This window comes from Thunnus maccoyii, chromosome 13, assembly GCF_910596095.1.
Source record: "Thunnus maccoyii chromosome 13, fThuMac1.1, whole genome shotgun sequence".
Lineage (NCBI taxonomy): Eukaryota > Metazoa > Chordata > Actinopteri > Scombriformes > Scombridae > Thunnus > Thunnus maccoyii.
Window position 1 is genome coordinate 8,497,188 of NC_056545.1, and position 18,478 is coordinate 8,515,665.

Sequence of the window (18,478 nt, forward strand, 5' to 3'; positions counted from 1 at the left end):
TTTTGCTCTGTGACTCACGACAGACTGTGAAAAAGTTCATTAGTTGTTTGCATACTCCCACTTTCTCCTCCTCCACTTGTGAATTAATGTAGCGAATCACGCAGACCGCTCTCCTCTCCTCTCCTCTCCTTTCCTCTCCTCTGAGGGAGTTATTCACATTTAAAAGCCCATAATCAAACACCTACGCATTAAATGGAAGGCCATTAACACTAATGGTATACCTTGGACTGAGCAGAGATGAAACCTTGAAGAACTACAGACTATTAGGGCACGGCAAGGACTTTATCCTCCTCATGTTAAGTCATTCTCCCAGTTGGATATCTGTCATTTCGTCTGACTGGCTCTTTTTCAAAGCTCCCACTGCGCCACCAAACCACTATGAGAAGGTCAGAAATCAGAGCCAGTGGAAAGTATTCAATCTCAAAAAGGAGAAAAGTTCATCCTGTTAATTTCCTCGCTCCTTTCCTTTTGTAATTGCACCATCCGAGGATTGTGATGCAGGGCCTGAGTGGAGGAGAATATTGATTTGTATCATGACTTTCTCCACAGACCTCATTTGAGGCAAAATGGGACTTCTGACTCGCTGAATGACCTATTTTGAATTATAGTATTTTAAGAAGGAAAAGTAAAAGTTACCAGCCTCAAAGGCAGCTCCTGCTCAGTGGAAATCTGTGGTCATTGCTGAAACAAGTGGGCAGCTGGCTTACTCTGGAATCCATCATTTCCTCCCAGGGAGGGTCAACAACACTGAAACTTTACAGATTTAATCTGCCAAATTTGACTGGCCTTACACATGTCATACAGTCCCAGAATATAAAGTCATTTTATTTCCCTTAGCAGGCTCTCATGTGTCTCAAGTGTTTCCCTTGGGTTATTTTTAGGACTCCCCCCCCCCCCTTCCTCTGGTGTTTAGATGGTCTAGTCCAGGCCAGAGGAAGAGGAGTGGTAGGAGAAAGGGGAAATCTGCAACAATGACTTCATTAACATGATGCCCAACATGACCGGCGCAACCGCTCCATTACAACACTGGATATATGACTTTTCACTGTGGATTTAACTCTTTAAAAATCCGTTTTTTAACTTCATTTGTGTCATTATACATCATTTCTCGAGGTTAACATGGAAGTTTGGTAAAGTTTCCTCATCCAACTCTTCAGACGCCAGAAGCATGTTGATCAAAAGTGAGTATCCGTTCAGTTACAGCTCATGAGTTGCGTTACTTGACAGACAGGCGTAACTGAAGGGAGATAATGAGAATCTTAACCTCTCAATCTGCCTGTTTTCTTTGTGATGACAATTGACAATTGGTGCTTGATGACATTCATTAAGCAGATGATTGGTTAATTAGCTTAACAAGTGGTAATTAATGAGGACCTGATTGAGCCTCGATTAGACAGGATATGGCTCCTTCTGGTATTTTGTTGAATTAACTGTGGAAACACTTCAAATGATGAGGTACATAAGAGGCTGAAATGATGTTTAGCCTTTGGTTTTCAGCAGAGTTTTGTGTAAATATGTGAATATCAGAAGATTTAATCAAAAGTGTAAAAGGGTTGTTTTTGATTCATGAGGCCAAAAAAAAACAGGAATTTGAAGCACTCCAGTTATCGACTGAGAGCTCTTTATTGTTTGAAGGCCGTGGGCCTGAAAACATCACGAGCGCGGTTTTGAACTCTGGTAGAATAAAAGCTTTCTCTCTGGCAGGAAGAGCGTAGGAATGAGTCTGAATGTGTGTGGGTTACTTTTAAAATGTGAGCCGTTGGAGAGGGGTGATCTCCAGCTAAAGAAAACTGTGTAAATATTACAACTTTGTAATATAAAGTTGTTTTTCAGAATAACTAACATGAATTGTAAATTATGTGTAAATTATTCAAAAACGATTGCTTTTATTCTTAAATCTGTGACCTGATATCTGTGGAACTCACATTTGCATTCGAACTTCCTCATCACTTTGGTGTGTGTCGATGAATGTGTGTTTTTGGTGATATAATCATGAAAATTGAAGGAGCCTGTGGGAAGGAAAGCTGTTATCATGTTTTAATTGCACTACAAATGTTATGGCTTCAAAATGCCACAAAGATGAATGCTGCCATAGCTTCAAAATGCTTTGGCTAAATAGCTTACAGTGACACCAACCAATATTCATCTAATATACTTTAGCAGTTAGGTTTGAAGTATACACGCTGTCCAAATTACATCTTTCATCACTGTATCAAAATGTCTGTTTTGTAGGTTACATCAACATTTGGAAAGTGTTAGGAAACTAAAACCATGTGTGATTTTAGCACTGAAACGATTAGTTGATTAGATTAGTCGACGGACAGGAAATTAATCAATCAATACATCGTCCGACATTCCAAATATTCTCTGTATTCAGCGTCTAGGATGTGAGGATTTGCTGCTTTGCTCTGTTTTGTGTCACTGTAAAACGAAAAGCTATAAGTTTTGGACTGTTGGTCGAACTTTTTGACACTTTACAGCTCACGTTGTTGAACTAGTGTCAACACTGACTAGTAGTATAACAAGGTACAAACCACAAAGACGAATACTGCCACCCTTAACTTTCACAACATTACTTGTACATCATACTGCTTTCTGCACACAGAGCTTTGTCATTTAACCAGATAATGCTTTACAAATTTAATATAAACACAATTATGTTTTTAATCCAAAGCATAATTGTTGATGTAGAATAGCTCCATGTGAAGGTAAATCACCATGAACTGGATTTCAGTCAATCATCATTCTAAGAGTTACTTATTCAAAAACTGCCTTTTTACTTCTGCATTAGTTATTGATTTCCCACCTTTCCCAGAATGAAACTGTCTTCACTGAACTGACACTTGAACTTGTTGAATAGCATTGTAAGAAGAAGAAGCTGAAAGTTTCCCCAAAGATAAAGGGAGAGTTTCACTTCTCTCTTAACTGCAGTGAATTCTGCTCCATTTCCTGCTCGTGTTGGTGTGAAAATACAATTTCTACAGTTGATTTCTTTCTTTTCAACTGGTGAAATTGGTTTAAAATGGCAGCTCCAGAATGAAACTGATGCTCTGTGTGATGTCTCTGACAGTTGAAAGTGTTTTGTTTTTTGCATGAACTATTCAATAGGTGCCTGGTAATGTGGAAATATCCAATTTTAATGTCACTTTATCTACATTTTTACCAAATATGCATAGAAATAAACCAAACAGACCTAGAGAAACAAGGGACAGTGGGTGGTGTTTCATAAATAATACAGTACCAGTCAAAAGTTTGGAAACACTGACTCTCACTTGAGTCTCATTCAAGGGACTGGGAAGGTGTCCAAACTTTTGACTGGCACTATATAGTAGACTTTTTTAACCTTCAAGTATTTTAAAACTATTAGGTCAAACCCCCAGATTATCAAGGGCACTGCAGGTAGTTGTTTCTCTCAGTTAATGAGTGCAGTTGCTGCTGTTGTTGTATAGTTGTTTCCACATAAATTCACAGGTGACTCATTAACTATCACAGAGCATCTAACGCCTACAGAACAAACTGGAGTTTTAGATTCGTTATAAGGGTGATACATTTTGCAATTCAAACTATCTGCAGTTCTTTATTTGCTGAATGATTGACACCTAATTAATAACATCTGTCAAATGAGCAAATTTTTCTCATTTGGAAAAGTCATGGTTACAGTAAAAATCTCTTAAAACTTCACATATTTCTACTTTGCCCTCATTCAAACGGCAGGTGTGGTTTTTGTGATTGCTGGTTCAGTTTTGGATCAAAGGACAATGTACAAAACATTCAGGGTTTGTTAAGCTAATGTAGCTAATGTTAGCTAACGTAACTTTAGCTCCATAGGTTGACTAAAGAAAAATGGAAAAAACTCATGGATATTTAGTGAAAGTACTCTCTGATGTTTGCATTAAGCTAAACAACATCTTTGGCGGCTCACGGTAGCTTCATGTTTAATTGACAAATATAACTTTAAAACTTTAACTGGGATATTCTGGCGACTGAAATTGATGATCACTTCAATAGAGAGTTATCTTAGCCTAGCATAAAGACTGGAAACAGCAATTAACACCTTTTCCTCATTTAGTAAGTCTGTAGGCAGATGACAGGCAGGTAAGTGGTCCCAGCCAAGAAATAGTAAGTAACACAGGTCACAGAAATGACATAACATATTAATATAGGCTTTAGTGGTGCTGGTGGGCGCATTTTACTGTTGGACGGAGCCAGGCTAGCTGTTTCTCCCTGCGTCCAGTCTTTGTGCTAAGCTAAACTATCTGGCTGCTGGCAGTACTTCTGTTTATCAAATATTATCATATACTTCTCTGCCAGAAAGCAAATAAGACTATTTCCCAAAATGTTGAGCTGTTTCTTTAAGCATATTCTGTCAATGTTTTAAGCTAAAATGCTATGTTAGGATCCTATAAAACCCAATCCATTGCCTCACAGACACCTTGCTTAAAACTGGTGAGCTTACTTTGCAGCTGAATAACATCAACATCTATTAAAAGTAGGTGAAGTAGATGTAGAATGAAACCTTGCTTGGACAAATTTGTTCCTCAGATTAATGTTAAATTTTCTTTGTTCTAGCATAGCTGCTATAGTTTTGTTTTGGTCTTGGAAAGTTTTTGTTGTATATACAATTATATAGATACCCATAATCATTTGTTGTACAACCTGAAAGAAACTATGCATGTGGTCCAATTGCCTGCAGATTCATTCTGCCCATTTTCCACTGACAACGCCCAGAATAAGCAAATGACCACAGTTAGTGAAGCAGAATTTGTGCACTGGCTATTCATGGTTATGTAATCCCTTCCTGATGAGTATTTCTCTCACTTTTTCTGTACAGGGAAACTAAACTATTCACTATTTAAGACATCTTGTTTCACAAAATTGTAGGATGCCAGAATGATTCGGTGTACAAGCAGAACTGATTACTAGGGAAGTAAAAGTTTATATCATTTAATTGGGCTTTTGGTGTGTAAAATCCTTAGTAGCCATTGGCAGGTGAACTGAGAAGTTAATTTTGGACACAGAAGACAGATGGAGTGCTCTGAGATTAAAGAAAAAAAAAAAATCTCTGCTCCATGTGGTTTAGTTTGGCTTGTATGGTGACAGCTGGTTTTCTGGCCAGTGGCACACTGCTGGACTACATTATATGTTTCTGTGAAATACCCCTTCGGTTTGCTTCACAGTAACCTGAGACTATTTATCTGAACCCAGTGAAGCCATCTTTCCACTGGCTCGATCAGGCTCAGGACAGACAGTGTTGTTAGCAACGGAAGGGCAACAGAGCAGGCATGATTACACTGCACCTACGTATGAGCTAATGCAGCTATACCTGCCAGCTGAGGGTGAGCCAAGTCATACTCAGTGTGTCTACAGTACCAGTCAAAAGTGTAGACACACTTTACCAGTCTCTTGAAAGAGAAAGTGTGTCTACACTTTTGACTGGTACTGTATGTGTGTACAGCTTGGTCTTATGAAACTTATATTACAGTAAATAAGAATACAAATAATGTGAAAATACTGAATTTTTATAGCGCTTTATCATGGATAGATGCAGCCGAAAGGGTTTCATTTAAACGGGGGGGGGGGGGAATGTAGATTCAGAATAAAGACAAAATCAATTAATAAAATAGTAACATGTTTTACACGCATATATAGGAATACCAAAGGACAAAAGCCATGATTGTGACAAAAACAGTCGATGCTTTCATCATTTCATCTCTTTGAGTTGGAGGAATGTAACCTGACTGTCAGAGACGAATCATCAGGACGAGTCGCTGATGTTTCACAGCAGCTGAAGCTCTCCAAGTCCATCAGTTTGCAGTGACAAAAGGCAGGTGTGAAGATTACCATCAAAGTGGCCATTATGACTTTTTCCACATTAACTGTGGAATTTCTCAGAGTGAATGACCGGTCCTGGTTTACGCTGGTCTGCCAGGGTCAAGTTTGGTCATCTGTCACTTTGCAGAATGAAGCACTGACTACAGTTACACTATAAGAGGGTTTCCATCCACCTGTTTTTAAACATATTTTCAATTTGTGCATAAAAACTTTGGGCTTAAACTTTGGGCTACATTTGAATGGCTGCTGTCATTTCTGTCTAATTTTGTGCACTCTGATCCTCAGACGTGGATTTTGTGAAAACAATTTTGTCCTGAAATTAAGTGTTTAATTAAGTGTTTCTTGTAGTTGGATGAATTTTGTTTTGTTGGCTGTGAGCCAGCAGGTACAGTGGGTCATCCATTAGTTGCAGGGTTTGTTCCTGGCTCCAGTCATTTCTGTTTGCATTGCTGGTTGACTCTGGCCACTGCTATATTTGCCTTTGAAAGATTAAATGAGCTGGTGATATTTTACTATGTACAGAACAAACTTAACTCCACAGATCTTCAGAAAACAAGATTTAAAGGCCATTGCTTGAAAATGTGCCATTGAAAAGCCACTTACATGTTCATTCAACTTTCCTCTGTATAAACAAATAAAAACACCTCAAACACACAAATTACCTGGCAGATTTTACAGTAAAGAGTTGAAACCTGACGCTGCTGGAGCTGGAGTGGCTACATCAGCGTAGTGCAGAGATCTGTACCTGCAAATGGGTATAATGAATCATGACACTTTGTGGGAGTAAATTGTCTGTAACAGCACAGTAATTACCAATCGACATAAAGTGCTTTAACCTCCTCAACCCCACAGACCGCTTGGTCCATCATTACAAGCATCTGTCATAAAGACAAACATCAAACCCACAGAGCTTTATTTGACGTTGTATTAGAGTGCTGGAAAAATTCACGTCAATTTCAAGTATTTAAAAATTGATTTCTTGTAATTTAACCTCACTGATTATCAAATATAAGCACAAACTTCTGTCTCTCTCTACACTTTATGTTGCTGATATACTCGTGGTTGTTACTTCTGGCACAGAGAGGAAAAACAGCGACCTTGGGTTCATCACATCTTCCTGTAAAAACGGGAAGTTGAATCCCATTCAGGAAACCTCTTCATGGTTACATTTGTACAAGATTCAGACATGAGAGATTGTCCTTAATAAATCAGTGATGGTGTACAAACACCACCATACTGTGTTATATTAGAGTTTAATTGCTCCTGCTGCCTTTGCTTGTGAGTACTATTTTTACCTTATAAATTAAATTAAATCACTGCAGGTTTCTGTGGATATGAGGGTCAGCTAAGTGCCTGGAATGAATGTAGTTGACTGTAATGGTTAAGAGGCATGCTGCCATGAGGTTAATACATTTTTGTTCACTTTTGACAAGTGAGTAGTTTTTTTTTCTTCGTTGCTTTACACTTTTTATAACTCATAATGTAATTACTTAACTTCTCCTCTTGGGCAATTAATAAGGGGTCAGGGGTCCCTTACAATATGTGAGTTTGTCCAGGAAGTTCTCATGGCTCGGCTAATCCTTTTATCTATTTCTCAAAATACATTCATGGCTTGAATGTATTATAAGAGATCCAGATCCAGATCAAGATCTAAAATCGTGCTTGTTTATTCCAATGAAAGTCTCTCACCCAGCACATACAGCGAAAAAAGCTCCTCCTGCTTTGCATTTTTGCACATTTTACAAATATCAAATCTTAATGGTAATAATATAAATTGCTGTTGCGTTTCCTGTCCATGTAGCTGGCAGGCCGCCATCCTTGCTTTGATTTGCAAACAGTGATGCAACTTGGGAAATAGGTTAAAAATCTTTTTATTTTAAAACATACAACATGAAAACATACTTTTGAATATTATATTTCATTTCTGCCAAGTTTGTTCCACTAGATGCCACTAAATTCTACTGCAACCTCAAGCCTTTTGTTACAGACAGTAGAGAGATGACAGGAAACAAGGGGAAGAGAGATACAACAGAGGTCCCCAGCTGGACGGTAACCAGGGATGTTATGGTTCATGGTCGGTGGCTTAACTCCTAAACCACGACAGCCCATTGTTGATAATTAATAACTTTAAGTATCATAGCTCCAGCTCAGTTATAATATTGGAAACTACTTTGTTTTGAAACCAACAGGTTTTGCTCTATTGACTCCATCAAAGTCATTAGATAACACTTAAAAAACATTAAAATATGATAATTATGGGAAGACAACCAATCACATACAGTATACATTATGCATAACATATACAGATATTCACACATATATGACCATGTGATTCTTAAACTAGTGAATATCCTGCACCGGCAGTCGCTAGTTGACAATTGTTGATTGATAATGGAAACTCATAACCCGAATTCTTGAGGATAATAATAACGTTCCACTGCTATCAGAAAGCACATCCTGTAATCCCTATTTGATAATGTCACCGTTTTATTTTTAGCCATTTAAGAGACTTTTTCTCCTGAGGCAAGTTGTAGTGATTGTCCCGGCAGAAAAAAAACTTTAAAACCTTAATTACTGAGCAGTAATTCTGTTAGTCCAGGTCAAAGCTCTAGTGTCCAGACAAGCATAAACACCCAAACACAAACGGTCCACCGAGCACGTAACTTCACCATCCCCAGTTCCTCTCAGCATACAGACACATGCTGCTCAGCTTCCTGGCGCTAGCAGGGCGGTGCCGTCCTAATCACACATCCAAATCGCTTATCAGATCCCAAAGGGACCAAATCACAACTTCCTCAGAGACAAAGTCATTTGGAAAAGGAAGAGGCCATTGCCTGATGTGGTCATGTTGTAACAGGAGCCCAGCAGATACCATCATTTACGTAAACGCTGAGCCGAGTAGAGAGGGGCCCCTGAATGTGGCTCTCGAAGTCGGTGACCAAACATGCAAGCTGTGTATCAAATTCATTGTTGTTTCTGACAGGTGTAAGTAAGTGTTTTGTTCCTCACTGGACTCGTGATTCATTCGGTAATTAGGTCAAACATGTATTAGGCTCATACGTAAGCCTGTGACCAACTTACTTTCTTTTTAATACCTTTTTGTTTCTCTGAGAGCAGAATACGTAAGTGTTCTTTGAACTTTCGTTTTTCCATGTCGCACTGAAATGACTTATTGTCACTGGAGACGTAGCTCCATATTCAGACTGTATCAGCGTTTCCTTCTTGCTTTTTCTGTTTGTGTGTGTGTGTGGAGGGGGGATCAGGCTGCTCTGACGTCATTTAGCAGACACCGAGGCTGCGTTAGCATACACAATTGAGTTGAAGTTAAAGAGTTTATTTCCACAATTCAAAATGTGCAACCAAGTCCACTGTTTTCCTACATCAAGGTTCCTCAGAGGGGCTTTATCACTGTTATACTAATCTTAGAAACAAATGTGAGGCTGTGTTTAATTAACTGAAGGCAAATAATCGAGGCAACTGTGAAGATTTATTGACCTGGTGTGTGTTATTCTTTTAGACAGAGATAAAGCAAGCTGGCTAATGTTTGCAAGCTGTTTTTTTTTTTTGACATGTGTTTAACTCTAGATTTGTTTTGACAATGTGGGAAAAATGCATGGATTGGGACAGTAGTAGACAGTATTGTAACTGTGTCTAACATTAAGCTATTGCAGCTAGCTAGCAGTATGTTAGCCAGCCAACATAAATTTGGCAGTTTTCATTAGCCTGTTTCTGTTCATTCTTTTCTAATGTTGCATTCATCCCGTGGCGGCAGAATAGGAGGAACAGGAACATGTTTGTTTTTATAAAGGGAATATGACGTTGTCAGTGGCCTAGCAACAGTGGATTAAACGTTTTCTAACTAACATTTACTACTTTTGAGTAACATTTGCTAAAAATGCTAACAATCTGTGCCTAGTTGCTTTATTTAGGCTTTTTAAAAAATAAATAAAACCAAACTACTTTTATAATTTTAAGCTTTTTTTAAGAGTTATGTCTTCAGAGGGAACCAATAGGCTTTGGACAGAGTATTGCTACTGGCTTTGGTCTTTTTATGGGATGTGTTGACAATAATGAAAATATTGAATATCAACATACTCTTCATATTCTGACCCGTCACAGTATTCCCTCATAATTAGTCTCTACACCAAACTTCTGAACCTCAAATCTCTTTTTTATTCATAAATACCTCATCATTCATTAATAAATGTTTGATTATTCTGTAATTAATCTTTCAGAGAGCAGAGAGAGTGCGTTCTTCAGAGAAAAAAACATTCATAATCTTATGGTCCTGTTACCTAAAACAAGTGAATGTGAAAATTACTGAATGTGATGAATGCAATGACATTTTTGAATGGTGATTTTTGTATAAATATGGGTCAAATTTAACCCAGAACGCCCTTTATGTAGAAAAATGTGTATCAGTTGCACAAAATTTGAAAAAAGTTGAAATATTCCCATTTTTGTATATTCTGGGTCACTTTAGGATAACATTTCAGGCTATTAGAAATGTGTTTTTACTGCTCTCAAATGTAAAAATGGGTCAAAAAAGCCTATATGACAAAAAAGAAAATTCCTCTTCTCTGCACACATAGAAGAAATAACTCAAATCTTAGGTGTAGAATCAAACTGTCTCCTGATCAGAAGTGAGAAAACTCAAAACATTTTTACTCTTTTCTCATCTCTTTGATAGAAAGCGTGATCACAGACAGAAAGGTTGGCAAACACAGACACGCTGTGTGCAGTTTGCTGATCTTGGTTCCAGGATTTCTGTATGTTAACATTGAAATCTTTCCTCCACGTTGAGTTGCAAAGCTGCCTAGTGCAGCTTCCAAACACCTTGTAGCATGTAAGAATCAAAGAACATCAACTTGCTCTTTTTTTTTTTTTTTTTTAAATCTTTTCTCATCCGTTGGAGATCGACTCCTCTGCTTCTGCCCTGTAGTGATTCTCGTTTGAATGTCTTGCTCAAGGGCTCCATGATAATTATAATAATAATAATTTAAAGGTTTTCCCTGCAGGCTTTAGGACTTTTTCAACAGAGGCCCCTTCACTGAAGCTCTGAGCCACTGTTGCCTTAAAGCAGGATATTAGATCTATTTAAAGTGGAAAAGCAGTTTAAATGACAAGAGCTTTCAACTTTTGACCCTCAAGGTTGCAGAATGACAGGCGGTATTAAATTCTAAATTGAGCGCTCTAACACTGGTAGATCCACATATCTCTGGATTTACAGGATCCTCTTGTGGACATGTGAGACCCCACTACTCTGCAAGTACACCTGATCCCTTTTCAGTCCCAAATGTCACATCTCCATAATGACGCCGGACAAATAGGCTCAGCACTCATATGTTTAACCAGCAGGTCATTTAAAGGGTTTTTCACCATTCAATCTTTAATTTCTTCCTCTTTACAGCTGTCTTTCTTTCTGTCATTGTGAAGTTTGCCATATTCGCTGAGTTTCCTCCCGGTGTTTACATATCTGGGTCATCTGCTTTGTATCAAGCTGTTCTCCTGACTGACCGAGCAAGACCATATCATACGTCGAATTTCCATCCTGCAGTCAAATTAATTTCAAGCAAACTTTTGAAAAGTCACAAAAAATAAAATGTGAGTTAGGTGCCTTTCCATTTATCTCGGCTGAAGTGAATAACCAGCAGACAAGAAGTGTTTGAAGGACGGATCCGTCATGGACAAACTGCTGTTGTTGTCCTTTAGCGTCGGCTAATGCCGGCCATATTTCATGCTGTCTGAATATGAAAACAAATAATACCCTTGGCAGTTTTTTTCTAACCGCAAGAGGCCTCTCTCATGTATGGAGACAGAGCAGGTTTTACATTTCAGGGAGGTTTTGGTAGACAAATAAAAAAAAAAAATCCAAATCCTCTTCTGAGCTGTGCAACCAAAACTGAGAAAATTATTTCTGTCGCCCCCTCGTTCGAAAATCCGGGATCAGCAAAACATTTTCATGCTTCAAGTGAGAACGTTTTTATCGCAGTATTCTTCTCCACTCAGGCTTTTCTAATACTGCGCATCATAATTTGCACAACAATACACGATAGAGTGAAAGTCAGTGTGTTGTTAGTGTTGGTGTACGTGCCGATGTGGTGAAAGCATGTCATCTTGTGTGTGTGTGTGTGTGTGTGTGTGTGTGTGTTTCTAGGAGTGTTTATTGTCTAAGTGTGTGTGCTTATCATAAGCACACAGGAGAGCATTATTGTGTCGAGCATCGTATCAAGCATACGTGTGTGCTGTGTTTAATGTGTTTGATAAAACGGCTGCCGCTTTAACAGAAAGGAGTACAGAGGATAATTAATTTAATCCTGCCATCATGTCCCTGAGGTTGCTTTATAAAGCTGCGATGACTACTAAAGGGTGATATCTGAAAAGTTTGCTTTCAGTCTGATACCAAGTTAAGAAACTTAGTACATGTTTCCAGCCATGACTGTTGTGTGAATATTAGGAGATGAACAGCTAATTCTTCAGTCAGTGCCATTAAACCCATGGATGTATAAAGAAAACTGGATACAGCGTCGGAGGCCCCGTTCATTCCTATGAAAGTTGCTCAGTGGCGCATGAGGCCAAAAAAAATCGACTTCCCGGTATGAAAGTACCCGGATCTTACGCATTGTGCGGCCCATAGAGCATGCGCACTAGTGACTTTCGCTGGGCGAGTCGGGTACTTCCGGTTTAGCCCTCCGGCTAACTTGAATCATGCGGCTCTTCGAGGCTTTTGAAATGTGATCGGACCAAACGGATTTAATTCTCATAGTGAGATGAGTCATTTCGCGGGGGTTGTGACGCTCAGAAAAATTTATCCACTGATTTACAGACGTCTCTTTCACAATGTAAGTCTATGGGAAAAAGTCTTTTTGGGCCAGTGTGTGTCATGTGACGTTGTAATTACACGGTTTGGCCGCCATGTCAAATTTGCTTCAAAGCCTGGCGCTCTTCCTGTATCCAGTTCTCTTTATACGTCCATGATTAAACCGTCGTAGAAGAAGAGGACGCAATGAGATGACGTCATTAAAAAAGAGCGGCTGTCAAGGCTCAAACGATGGAAAACCGTGTGGAAAACGTGATAGAAATATGACATTTCTGTTTCTTTCATGTATTAATTTGAGGGACATTACAGCCTCCTCATCGCTCCACATAGATCTGATGTTTTCTTTGGCAGCTATTTTTCTTTTTTTTGTCTCCTCAGTGGAGCAAAAGTTTGAGTGATGTTTGTCACTTCAAGTATGTCAATGATTTTTTTTGCAAAGTTTGTTTCCATTGCAATTCCTTTTTATCAATACACCAAGTTTTCCAGCTCAGCCAAGCATATAAAACTCGTTTGCAATATTTTTGAATTTCCAAAGTTTCCGCTCAGGTTGTTCGGGTACAAATTGAAAATGTGCATAAAAACAGATGAATGGAAACACACATACAGACGGGAAACAACATCTGTCAGTATGAACCAAAAATTCACGCCACTTAGATTTCTTCTTTTCAGCAATCACAACTTTGACCCCCAATTTTTTTTTCTTTTATATTCTTAGAAGAGAAAAAATAATTCAGTTTGACTTTAAATAACAAAAACAAGGAGAAGAAAACACACAGTCTGTGCAAAAGCAGCATGTAGAGGATTGCAACAGTTCTTCAAAAAGACACTGAAGGAAGTTAGAATAAATGGTGTATAGTGATGTAGCAGACACTCCTTCAAATATCATGGTCAAAACGTGAACAAGGACAACATTTCATGGTGGCTGATCTTTTCCTTGACACTGAGGAAATCCAGAGCTGAGGATGCTTGTGGATGTGTGGGCTTCTAGCTTTCTTACATTATAAAGATCTCTTCAGTGGCACAAAGATTGTGAATGTGGAAGCTCAGAACGCCTCATGCAAGGTGAATTTTATTTACACGCAACAAAACACACCTTTTTTGAAATCAATCCTTTCTCATGGGTATCACTTACAAATGTGTCACATGTGAGCGCCGCTGCTGTGTTGATGTTCCTACATAGCGACAACCCTCAGAAGGTGAAGGAAGGCAGATGGATAGAAGATGAAGAGGAGGGGAAACAGAAAAAACCTCTCTCCTTCTCTCTCAGAAGCTTCCATCCCCACACTTACCACACCAATTAACAGTAATTAAAACGGCCTCTTCCAAGAGTCACAGATAATTAATTGCCTGTATGTGCGTCCAGTTTTTTCTCCTTCAGTGTGTTTTTTAACCCAAATGCAAATGTAATTAAACTTCATAAACAGATGACTGATTAAGTGCAAATATTTGCCCTCTTAAAGCGGGCAGAGCATGAAGTGATTATAATTGAATCAAATGCTGTTTTCCTTCTCGCTGTTTGCAGAGATTGAAGCCAAGGAGGCCTGTGATTGGCTGCGAGCGGCCGGCTTCCCTCAGTATGTGCAATTATTCAAAGGTAAATACGAGGCTGTTAATGCGATCCTGTGCCACACGACCCGCAGAGTCAACCTCAAGATGATACAAAGGAAAATCCAAAATGATCTCAGGCAGCGTCTTATTGTTCCGTTTGTCTCGTTTTCTGTGTCAGACTGCAGGTTCCCCATCGACATCGAGTGGGCGAAGCGTGATCACCACTTCCTGGATAAGGATGCTCTGGATTCGCTCTGCAGGTAAAACATTCATGTACAGGTGCATGGGTTCTGTTTACAAAGGCTATACAGAAGGTTTGGACACAATATCAAGAACAACAGAGCAGAAAAAAATTATTTGTTGTTCGATCTTCCTGTCCACATTACAAAGTGTTCACATATTTACTGATTTTTTTTTTGGCCACTTGGAGGCAGCAGAAACAAGTTTTGAACACACATATCATCAACATTTAAGTTGATATGTTGAACTTGTTAGCAAACAGTTGATTATTTCCACATCCAGCAGTTACGGAGCAACATTATCATTCATTTGGAGTCGTGTTTCTGTTCACCTGGTGAATTTAAGTCCAATATTCACTCTCTTTTAGCTCTGTTTTTGCTCTCTATCAACTCCTTTTGTTCCACTACGTTCACCAGCTAGTCTACAGCTAACTGTTTGTCTGCTGTTTGATGAGCAGGTAGTGAACAGTTGCTTTTTAGAGCTTTTTCTCTGAAAACAGCTGCCTGCTACGGCCAAAAACGACGCTATGAGAGCGCTGAGAGTGAACCAAAACAGCTGAACAGATAAACAATGAGCTGAAACTCACTATAAAGCTCCGTAAAGCCGAGAGGAGCTGCAGTGTTGCTGATAATTCTCTGTAGGTTCATCACGACGAGCCACAACCAACACATTACACACTGTCATTTCATAGATTGTTATATAAAATGCTGATTACAGCCTCTTCAAGGAATATGGAGGTCCCTTAAAAGTCCTTGATTTATTTCAAGTAGCTTATCACCAGCTCTAAATACAGCTCTTCAAGATTTTTACATTTTTATTTGACCTAATGAAAGAAGACCAGAACAACAGAATCAGTCTGTTTACATTCAAGTGCCAGCAGCTTCTAGTGGCAGTAAGTATGGAGAGCATAAAGGAGGAAATCAGGGGACAGCAGGTTACTGGTGTTTTATCACACTTCTCCTCTAACCAGCATCTACTTTCCTCTCTTCTTCCTCTTTCAGGAGATTAAGCACTTTAAACAAATGTGTGGAAATGAGGCTGGAGCTGCGGAGATCAAAACGCAGGGTGAGTGTTGAGAGCGAAGAGCGAGAAACTCAGACACAGCAGGACTCTCATATCGATGCAGCCAGGAGCCAATGGGGGGGGGGCATCACTCCATGAAATCTCCTCATTAAGCATCACTTGATCTTGAATGATATGAACTGATAGGTCCTCCTCCTCCTCCTCCTCGATAGTTTCTCTTTCGAGGAAAAAGTAATGAGGAGGAAAAATAGAAAGAGAAGCTGAAGTTGTTTTAGATGCCTGGATATTCAGTCATACTGATGTTATAAGATTTTTCCCTTTTAGACACAAGTCAAACATTTTTAATCAAGTAAAACTTAAACAAGGATAAAAATCTAATCTCTCTACAAAACATTTTCTGATCTGATTCATTATTCTGTCTTGTTTTATAATCTAGATTACCAGACTTTCTAGAAAAAAAGGTCTATTTGTATCGGCAATCTTACTGCACTGACTCCTTCCTCTTCCAGGGAGACGACTGTGACGAGGAGGACTTCTGCGCCATCAGCCCCAGCTGGACCTACGACAGGCGGACGCGACGATGGCGACGCCACGACTCCACGATGGACTTCCTTCGCTTGTCTGACAGCCCTACTACACCTCAGGATGTGTCTCTGGGTGACGTCAGCGACCACCATGACGTCTCCTCCATCCATAGCCTCAGCAGCACTGAGAGCGAAGGCCACGACGGACGACCCCACAAGAGTCACAGAGAACCCACTCCCATCACGACCACCGCCTCCGCAGCTGCCACCGCCAGCACCACAGACGACCAGGAGACCAGCAGGAGCTCCTCCCGCTGCTCCTCCACAAACAAGACCCTGTCCCTGGACAACTCGTTCAGTGGACCCCCTTCCCCTGGTGGAAGTGGTGGAGGATCGTCCACCATGAGTCTGGAGGCCGACGGCTGCTTTCCAGATAAACCGCCCAGGAAAAAGGGCACCAGTCTGCTGAGGAAGATGGAGAAACTGCGGCTGAGAGGGACGACCGGCCTCCTCGTCTCTGGCGGCAGCAACACAGAAAGTCGGGCCCGGCGCGTTATCAGCGGGCCGGTTCAGGTCCAGGAGGGGCCCATGGAGGAGGAGAGGATGGACAGGCTGCACTGCCCTTCAAGGTGAGGATTGTAGACTGCAATCTTTGACAGTAATTGTGTTTTATCCACTTTACTGTTGTCTTTTGTCCCATTTTATCCATTATCACTGGTTTGTTATTACATTTTTATTTCTTGTTTGTATTACTCTCTTATTATCAGCTTGTCAATCATCTATAAAGCACCTTGAATTGCAAAGTTTGGTTGGTTCAAAATCCCAGAAAATCATGTAACAACACGACTGTTTCAAAGTTATCTTGAGAAAGATTCTTGTGTCCATCTGGCTCATAAAACATTCCTGGGCTGTAAATAACGATTATTTTCAGTATAGATTAATCTGATGATTATTTCTCAACAAATTGATCCATTGTTTGGCCAATAAAACATCAGAAAATGACAAAAAAACACCTATCACAATTTCTTAGAATCCAAAGTGACGTCTTCAGATGTCTTGTTTTGTCTAACCAACAATCTAAAACCCAAATATATTCAGTTTACTATGATTAAAGATGAGTAAAAGCAGCAAATTCTCATATTTGAGAAGCTGGAACCATCAAATATTTGGAATTAACTTACCAGAATAGTGTCAATGGAGTAATCAATTAAACGACTAATTGTCTGAGCTCTCTCCAGTCTGCAGGGTCGACCCAACAGCCGAGCGTCTTCATCGCCCTCGTCTCCTCACACCATCAGCAGCAGCAGCAGCAGCAACAGCCACTCAGAGAGCAGCAGCACCGTTAGCACGCCCAGCCCGGTCACACGGGTCAGGAGTAACTGCAAACGCTCCAATAGCGCTGTCGGGGTCAGCGGTGGAACGACAAGGAACAACCAGAACCACCAGAACCACACGGGCACAGAGGTCAGTCCAAGAGGTGGTCAATGACAAAATATTCAAATATGTTCAATTTCAGTTAATGTTTTTTTTTATAAACACAGTTTATCGCTGCAACCTGATTCATTGTGATTTTGTGTATAAAAGCAGATACTTTGAAGAGGTCTTACAATTATACGGTCTATTAAAGGGCTGTCACACTCGCTACAATCTATGCTGCCAAATGTAGGGATTTGGTTTGTTAGCATTTTATTACATTCAAATCCAGTATCAAATCCACTTATCGAATCTTATTAGGTTTACCTTTCGTCATTTACGAGTAATTAAAGGCTAAAATAATTACCACTAAAAGATGTCTGCTCAGCTTTTGTCAGCAGAGCAGGCAGAAACACTACAGGTTTTAGTAGCAGCCTAATTAATGTTCACAACTTGGCATAGAAGCGTAATAGTATGAAATGTTAATTAAATGTATCTGGCAAGTTGAGTTAACAGCTGCAGCCTATTGTACTTCACCAGCTGCTGACTCCAAATACTGAAGAGTTCACAACTGTGAATCGGATTCAAAATATTGATCTGTGTTACATGAGGTGATCCGCTGATCATTTCTCTAGAGAAGAGTCTCTACTTTGTGAAACAGTGGTGTTACACAGCAGTGATGTGTCTTTTGTCAAAATACAGACATCTGCTGCAGAGAGCACATTAACCACGCAACACGCTGACTTTCTTATTTTAGCCGTTACATAATTAATTAGCTACAGCTGATCTAATCTGCTGCAGCAGCAACAGTGAGCTAAATATGACAAGCCTGTCGCCTGCTCTGTCTGTTCTCCATTGATCTTTGCTAATGAAAAACAGAGAAGGAAGATAAAAGTTTCATAAGAGATTTAACAGATCTGAGTGTCATTCTGGTCTTTTAGTTAAAATGAATAGTGTTGAATTTGATTTTGTCACGGTTTTTATTATTAATTCTCTATATACACTTAATGTAAACAGACAAGAAGGAGTAGTTGCTGCTTTTAAACCTTTTATACGACACTCATTTTCATAGTCTATG

General features: G+C 39.6%; 1 protein-coding gene across 8 annotated transcripts in view; it reads left to right on the plus strand.

Moving 5' to 3' along the window:
- The window catches only part of si:dkeyp-23e4.3 (rho GTPase-activating protein 7), a 122,755-nt gene that overhangs the window by 80,379 nt on the left and 23,898 nt on the right, over positions 1–18,478 (plus strand). For 3 of the 8 annotated variants that reach the window (XM_042431314.1, XM_042431313.1, XM_042431315.1), the window contains 5 exons: positions 14,175–14,246; positions 14,379–14,460; positions 15,442–15,505; positions 15,973–16,616; positions 17,226–17,451. In XM_042431314.1, the coding sequence (XP_042287248.1) occupies positions 14,175–14,246; positions 14,379–14,460; positions 15,442–15,505; positions 15,973–16,616; positions 17,226–17,451 (1,088 nt within the window). Of the gene's footprint in view, positions 1–980; positions 1,182–7,762; positions 8,822–12,992; positions 13,715–13,832; positions 13,956–14,174; positions 14,247–14,378; positions 14,461–15,441; positions 15,506–15,972; positions 16,617–17,225; positions 17,452–18,478 lie in introns of those variants that run through there. The other 5 variants (XM_042431316.1, XM_042431319.1, XM_042431317.1 and 2 more) reach the window with 5 other exon arrangements.